Source organism: Varanus komodoensis, unplaced genomic scaffold (assembly GCF_004798865.1).
Source record: "Varanus komodoensis strain SLA01 unplaced genomic scaffold, ASM479886v1 scaffold3, whole genome shotgun sequence".
NCBI lineage: Eukaryota > Metazoa > Chordata > Lepidosauria > Squamata > Varanidae > Varanus > Varanus komodoensis.
In genome coordinates this window covers 16,664,489-16,672,776 of record NW_025335761.1, presented here as the reverse complement: position 1 = coordinate 16,672,776, position 8,288 = coordinate 16,664,489, and the positions used below count along the sequence as shown (strand labels likewise).

The following is an 8,288-nucleotide window of genomic DNA, read 5'->3' as shown; positions in this document are numbered from 1 at the left end:
TTGCTGAATGAACTCATTCCCATGTCCAAGCAGATGCTTTTAGAAGTGCGTGCTGACCTCTGTGTATAGCTAGTGCTACAGAGGCTTGAGCGCTCGACCTGCACCAGATTTGGGTTCAACTCTCCATTTTGCTTTCTGAGTCTGAGCTGCCTGGCATGGCAGTTGTGTTGCGAAGGTAAATCAGGACAGCCCCATATATTTTGCTCCCTGAGGAAAAGATAGATGTGCAAATATGGTCAATATATTTTATAGCAAAAGCAGTAACAGCCTGTATCTAGCTGAGATGAGAATGATTTCGTTTTATGCTCTTTTATGACTGGCAAGTTTCTTGCAAGGTTGCTGGGGGGACCCCTCCTATTGGTTGTCCTTTTTTCTTTTAAGGATTATTGTGTGAAAGGCATTTCCTCCCCAAATCTTATAGCTGGAAAGTCAAGTATTGAGATTAAGTGTATCCTTCCTGTTTATTCCTTGCCAGATAAAGTTGAAGTTTCCATGGACCTTTGTTGCTTTCATCTCAGCACTGGCCCTATCCCATTCTTCTCTCCTACTGGTTCATGTCACCATCAGGGCCTGCAGGTCTATGCAGATGTTACCTGCAGCACCAGTAGACCCAAACTGCAGAGCAAACATGTAAGCTGCACACCGTAGGTACCTGTGTCGAGCTGCCTTCTAGACCCCCATCCCAGTTTTGGTCTACCGGTGGGCAGTGTCCCGTGTGACAAGGGTCCTGATGTAAATTAAATCGCACTAACGCGAGGGACCTCTAGCACAACCCCAACAGCGCTAGCTGGCACAATGGGATTTCCCAGGAAGCCCCCTGCCCCACCTAATGCCACTGCTTTGCACTAAAGGTCCCTTGCATTAGGAAAAGCTAAGTTACTCTTTTCCCACTGGGAGTAAGAGCCCTTTTCTCTGTCTAAACTTGCATGCAATTGTCCCTTTAAAACTTTCGCGGTAGCAGCAAAATGCTGAACACTGTGGGCTCTGGAAGGATGATCACTCCAAAATTTGACACTCTAATTGCAATGACAGTTACTTACAGGCTCAGCTTTCCCACCGAAACAAACGAAACACTTACACTTGGCTGGATATTGCCCTAAAGTCCCTACCAGACCAATTAAGGGATTTAGTGGGGAGACGTTTGGAGAGTTGCAGCCTGCTCCAGCTAGTGGGTGGTTTGGAAATAAAATAAATAGCATAGTAAGTAATGAAGGAGCAGCTGGGCTCTCAGGCTGATGGCTGGTTCAGCGTAAACCTCGGAAGGCATTCATGTCCTAAGTGTGAATGAAAGGAAGAAGAGGTGGCAAGGTCACAAAGCGACGTCAGGATTGCAGTGTTAGTTCAGTGTACCAATAATAATATTTAGCACTGTACAAACATCAACTAACAAATCCTCACAACACCCCCTGTGAGGTAGGGAGGCATTATTGTCCCCGCCGTACAGATGGAGAAACTGAGGCACAGGAAAGGTGAGTGCCTTGCCCACCAGTGCATATGAAAGTGTGGCAAAACCGTAATTCGGTGCTCCAGTTTCCACTGTCTAAGCTGAAACTAGTTACATGGTCATGCTGTACCTCTAGGTGTTAGGCCCAGGTGTGCCTTCTAAAAAGTAATATGTGGGATTGCTGCCTGTTAAACAACGTGTTTCTGATATTAATCACTCTACAGTTTTATTCCCCAAGCAATACAGTGTCCTTCCACTTTATCTTTTAGGTTCTGTCAAGTCCTCAAAGCTGTTCCCTGTTCTTAGAACGTGTTGCTTCGAGTTCGTTTCCCCCACGCTTTAAGCAGACGGTGTTGCAAATGAGTCTCGCTGGCAGGGGATCACAATGGCCATGGGCTTCTCCCTGGATTCTGACATTCTAAGATTGCAGAGAAGCTGCCGATGTGGGGTCCTCGTCACGCCCAGTGTCCGAAGGCTTTCTGCATTTGCCATCAGCTCAGCATCTGAGCAGGAGGCGTGAACCTCTGGTCAGGTGGCTAGTTGGTGGATTGGTGGATGTGGCAGCAACCTGAAAGAAGAAGGCCGAGGAGCACTCTCTCCAGCAGTACCTTCAGACCATCAGCCAGAGTCCCAGAATATAGCTGAATGTAGGAATTGTGCTAAGGGACTGGAACTTCATCATTGCCCAGCAAACAGCTAAAGCCAGATCCAGAGCTGGAGACTCATCTTCAAGATCCGACAACCCATCTGAGCACAGATCACAATTAACGATGGGTATTGGGAGAAAAACTGTCATCTAAGGGGTGGGAGGGGAGACAACCCTCCTAATGGGCATTCAGGGGAGGACATGTCCACTCAGACCCACCAAGTTGGGTTTCTTCTCACAAAGCTTCTTTTTCTCTCTGAGAACATCTGCTTAGCTTCATTTCTGTAAGCTGGATGTACCGTACAACATTGGTATCTGCAGGGGAACAGAATTAAAATGCACCTGCTTAGCATAGCCTCCCGCTTGAAATGTATAAGCAATTACTGTTCATGGAAAACCACATTCTGAAATTATGATTCCTTATTTCCGAAGGGATTTGCCCATTAAGGAAAAGTCTACATAATACCAAGGCCCGTAGCAGCTCTGTAAAGGGCACACAGCTTGCTTTGCAGCCTTTCAGAGGACTCCCGAATTACAGACAGCCTGCTGATGTCTGATGGGATGCAGTGGGAGCCACTGAGAACTGAGTTCATTGCAATCAGCAAAGGCCCCCAGCCCTTCACCTGCAGAAGCCTGCCCGTGACATGTTCCTGGACAAGCTCATGTAGGCGACACAACCAGGGCATGCTTACACAGACACAGAGGGCAGAAAGGAGGAGAGCCCACGATACGTCCTGCACAGAGCACGGGATCAGAGATGGCTCCTGGTTCCCATTAGAGTATGCCACTGAACACCATCAGGCTGTTCGCTTACTGCCTTCCTTGCTTGGACGCATCAGCCTGGTGGTTGTTGAACTTGAAGGGCTTTTCGGCTGGTTCAGCAAGGGCTCTTTAAACATTCTGCCCCCTACAAAATATGTCCAAACCCCCTGCCACTGAGGTTCATGGCAGTTGTGACCTCGGTCGCATGCCTCTTCCTTTCCTTTCCCATCGTCAGACAGACTGCGCTTACTATCACTTTACCTTCTTGGTGTAGGGTGTGAAGCTTAGGCCTGTGGACCAAATCCAGCCCTCGAAGGCTTCCTCAGGTGGCCATGTCCCCCCTCCAATCATCCGTCGCTGGGCGGCTTCCCAGCTTTTGCATCATCCCCCTTCCCACCTCCATGTCCTCCCCATTTTTGTGCAACTTTTCCCCATTCTTAAAAGGTTAAATACCTCTTCTAAGGCTGAGTTAATGGAAGTAAGACCTTCAAGCAAAACTAGGCTGGTATTTTTGGTATTTTTGGCCTGCCCCTTTGCCTCTCCCCTGCCCAAGACGGCCCCCAAGAGCTTCTCCATAATTGAATGCGGCCCTCATGCAGACGTGGTCTGGGCCTGGACCTGGGCCTGAACAATGCAGTAGCCCACCATGGCTAATCACCCACAACAGAATCAGGTTAGGAAATCACACAAGTGGGTTCAGCACAGAATGTGCCAACTGGAGACAATCCTTCTCATCAGCAAAACAAGCAAAGGAGCCAGTGATGCACAGCACCAATTCATTCGCATGGATAATTTCTGAAATTTGCTCCCTTTTCAAGAGCTGGGTGTGTGTGCACCGAACAGAAATGAGTTGAGTTTATGCCACAAGACACTCTTGCTGCTTGCTAGCCAGAGATCTCTCAGGCAAACCAATGCCTGAGCCTTTATGAGGGACAGCTGTAATCCTAAAATCAAAGCCTGGAAGATAAAGCGGGGTCCATCGACCCATCCCATCCATAGGCAGGCAATTCTTCAATGGAGCAATTTCTTGTACCCTTCTATACATGCTCCCAAACACACAGAGACACTTCCACTAACAGAGACACCTCGATTTCTACCGGCAGTGTGTTCCTTTTCTTACTTCCACTATACTTTTAAGTGATCTGCATTGCGTTCCTATAGTCCTGCAATTTCCACCCCTTCCTCCTTCTTTCCCACTGATTTGAGCTGAATCGAGCGACTGCACCATCTTGCTCATTCCTTTCATTCAAGAAGTGCTGCAATTCGAGCATATGGGAGCGTGGTTTGGCTCGCCCAGGAACGTGCACTGGGAAAGCTGCTGCTGGCATGGCCAGCGGTGGGGCTGCTGAGCCACAGGTCCCGGCCCCCACTTTGCCGTGAAGCTCCTCAGATGGCTGCAGGTCAGTCGCTGACACCAGGCGAGGTGGGCCGTTGTGGGCAGCCTGCCCAGCCCTAGCCCCGCCTTCTCGCTGCTGCACCACCCTGGCTGCTCTCGTAATGGTCCAAAAGAAGAAATGAGGAAATGTATGGTGGGTAACTGCTCTGTGTGTGTGTGTGTGTGCGCGTGTGTGCACGCGCGTGTGCATCACCCTGCCACAAACTTTAATGGTCTCCTGGCCTACTTCAAGCAGTCTTTAGTGAGGGAACTGCACAATTACCCCAGATTCCTCTCGGTTTGTTTTGTGGCTGAGGTTAGAGGGCAGGTGGGGGGAAGCAATTTGGGCAGGTTAGTTTTCAGTTCTGCAAGCCCTTGGCAGGAAAATAAATAGCTTTAAGAGATTTGCTTCGCCAGCTGCAGCGGGCTTTCAGAACAGAGGGACCTTTTTTGAGGTAAATTCCTGCTGGCCATTTAAGAAATTCTTTTGTTCAGAAAAGTAATTTTCCACTGGTTTGTCCTAATGCATTCTTATTAAATAGGTGAGACATTACATGTCTGTGATAGCTCAAGCATGAAAGGCTCACAAATAGCAAGAAGAGTAAATGCTACCATTTCACAGAGAGAAAAACTGGGGCAACAAAGCCGAGGACTGTACAATTAGTAATAGCAAGCATTTATATAACATGCTTGTGTTTAGGAGAAGAGGACAACTTGTGGCTGAGATACTGTTGGACTACAGCACTGCTAGGTAAGGCTGGTGAAACTGAAGGCCAGCAACATCCAGAGGGCCAGAAGTTATGCATCCCTGGATCGGATTGCTTTAGCCTCCTTATCTCAGTTACAGAAACATAGAAACAGAGTGAGTCAGAAGGGACCTCCTGGACCATCTAGTCCGACCCCCAGCTCCAGCCAGTTCCACTCATGATATGCCTACCATGTGTATGTCCAGCCTATCCTTGAATACCCTCACCAATGGGGCCTCAACCACCTCCCGTGGAAATTCATTCCATACCCTTGGGGTCCTAACCATCAGGAAGTACTTCCTGGCATTCACCCTAAATCTTGGTTCCCTGAGCTTTGCTCCATTGGAATGTGTCCTGCAGGGGGAAAAAGGCCATGACTCATTTCTGTGTGGCACCCCCTCACATACCTCTATAACCTGTTGTTTGTTCTTTAAGCCAAAACACATTTACTTCATTACCTCTCTCAACTCAAAACATATCAATACAGCCTTCAGAAATGATGGCCCACTTGTGTCCTTCCAGATATTTCTGGTGATAACTCCCATCAGCCCTTGCCAGCAATGGTCTGGTATCATGAGAATTCTAGGCCAGAGCATCACACGCTGCCCACCCCTGACCTACAATGATAGGGATCTATTCCAAGGAAGCTGTCAGAGTTTGAGTTCAACAATTTGGACACCTGGACGAGGCCAGAACAAGAATGAAGGCCAGGCAAGCAGGTGTCAAGTGTCCCCAAGATGAGACTGGAGAAAGCCTGGAGTGGAGGCAAACTTCTGCCATCGACTTTGCCCTGAGTCTCCAGGTTCCAAACAGCTATGGCTGGACCAGGCTGGAGCAGCATCTCCAACTCACAGGCCAAGTAGGAGGTGATGCGGAAGGCCCTCCTTAGCCAGAGCTCCACTCAGAGTAGGCAAGACCGGGCTAGAGGGACAAAAATATTTCTTGTAGACAGCAGTTGTCTGTGTGCCTTCCTTCTGCTACACGACAACTCCCATCGCCACAAAGACGCTTGTTGAAAATGTGATTTTGAGCCAACTGATTCTCAAAGCACACAAACTGGACTATTTATGTAGCACATGAAGAAAAGCACACCGTAGGCCATAAAACAAAAGCACAGATATGTGCAGTTCTGATAAAATAAGCAATGGCTGGAAGCACTGACCAGTACCTGAACCTAACACAGACCCCGGAGATGGCGGGATGTGGATAATTTTGTACTTCCCTCTAATTGGTTTTCATGCTGATCAGGCTAGGCATTTCCTGTCACTAATTGAGATGCAGAGCAGAGAGGGCAGCCTCTAATCGAGCGAGGCCAGACTGAAAGGCTGTATAAACATATGGATGGAGCAAGTATAGGGTGTGCAGCTGTTTGAGCCTCGTGGAAATGGCTTCAGGCGGCAGGCGGCCCAAACACGACAGATGGAAGCAGAAGGCCTGGTGGGACACTGAGAAAGCAGTGCGGGGCAACACGCCGTGCAGAAGACAGACGGGAGGGTGACCTTGAGCACGACCCAAAGGCACCATTGGTGGTTCCTGAGGGGTAGGTGCTTCCCACTCTTCTACCAATCAGTTGCTTGCTAGCATCAGTTTCAATAGCACAAATAACCTGCTGAAGAGTGGCGTGGTGAAGGGCACTTGGACTCAATTCCTCTGTGGACGAGGTGGCTGGTTTTGTCCAAAGGGACTCTTCAAATGGTCTTTTAGGGGATGTGCATGCAGCAAGGGTCACTTTATGGACAACCCTTGGTTTTGTCAGGGAGTGGGGGGTGAACCTAATATAGCACTAGATAGGAATTATGGGAGATGGTCTAACGCCCTGGGGGGCACCCAGTTGGGAAGGGCTCTAATATAGCGTCCTTCCCCTTTCTCTCTTTTTAAAAATGTTACTTTTGTCCCTTATGAGCTACATTCTGACATCATGTCATGGCATTTGCATAAAGTCTCAGTTTCTTTTCTGATGAATGGCGCTTCCTCCTGGTGCCCTCTCCCTCCTTTCACCCCCCCCCCCAAATAACATATTACACAGATCCTTAGGATTTGTAACTCACAGAGTATATAAGAAATATCAAGAACAAGAGAGTAAAAAGAATGACTGTGGATAACTACTCCTTTGTATCTTTCATACCTTTGTCAAAAGAGAGAAAGGAAAGATTCCGATTTTTTACTATTAAGGGCTGCCCACCAAAGCACCCACAAGGGGGGAGACTCATTTGTTACACTTCTTCATCACCCAATAGCGGAAACCCTCTGAACATCCCAGCAGGATTCCAGCGGGCAGCTCAGATCAACCCCTGGAGAGTGACCTTCGTGTGCGCCGTCAGCATGGTGTGAAGCTCCCTTGGCGGCTCCCCTCCCCTTCCGGAACCCCCTTCTTCCAGGGTCATGGCAGCTTCTTCAGAAAGTGATGCAGGAATGTGATGTCTGAGGGTACTGTTTGTGTGTACACGTGTGTGTATATAATACAGGTATCTGTACATGTACATGTTGTTTCAGGTTTTTAGGAGTTTGGAAATATGCCTCAGCTTTGTGTGGGCTTGGTCTTAAAAATGTGGTGCTGGTTCTCAAAAGGTTAAGGCATGTACCTAAGATGATGCAATTTTTTCAATTCCTGGCTATTATCATCATAGAATTGTGGGGCTGCATCACTAAAAGGGCTTGAAGATTAGCTGAAAGTTGGAAGAGTTTCACAGGCCAGAGTGGATTATAATTGATACATGTTGGAAAGTTTGAAAGACTGATAACTATTTGGGAAAAATGAGAGGCATCATGGCTCAGTGTATCATTACCAAGTCAAAAAGATTATCAAAATTGTCCTGCAAATCCATTAATCCTTCCTAAAACTACAGTTGGTCATCAAATACTGATATATATGCTTGGGTACAATTGAGAGCTTTTATACAACTATATTCTAACTTAGCTCAACACTTCCATTTTATTTGCATTGTGTAAAAGGACACAATCTATTAAGAGAGCCATTCTCAATTCTTGGGGGAGCATCTCCTGGACCGTGGGATTCTTAAGAGCCCCCCTCCAAGATCACAGATGCCGCTACCATGTCGGAAAGGGGACTTCCCGTCTTCCTGCAGCCTCTGCAGAAAGACTTGCACCCTGGCTGCTTCCTGGTATCACAAAAATGTCCTTGGAGAGGTCAGAAAGGTGGGTGGGAGGGGAGAAGCAAGGCCAAAGACAAGGAATCCCATGACCTCTGCAGCCCTAGTCTGCTTCCCACTGTGCTGTCTCAGAGGCCTTTCTCGCAAAAGCAAAGCACAGAAGATGGAAAAACTAAAATGACTCTCTTGTTCCTGCTGCCAAGCT

The 8,288-nt window shown here is 48.0% G+C and overlaps 1 protein-coding gene across 1 annotated transcript in view; it reads right to left on the bottom strand.

The window, feature by feature from the left end:
- Nucleotides 1-1,243: 1,243 nt before the first annotated feature.
- TTC9 (tetratricopeptide repeat domain 9) overlaps nucleotides 1,244-8,288 on the bottom strand; it is a 32,681-nt gene continuing 25,636 nt past the window's right edge. Inside the window, exon 3 of the mRNA XM_044435714.1 lies at nucleotides 1,244-2,405. Coding sequence (XP_044291649.1) covers nucleotides 2,326-2,405 — 80 coding nt within the window. The 3' untranslated portion in view covers nucleotides 1,244-2,325. The remainder of the gene's footprint in view (nucleotides 2,406-8,288) is intronic.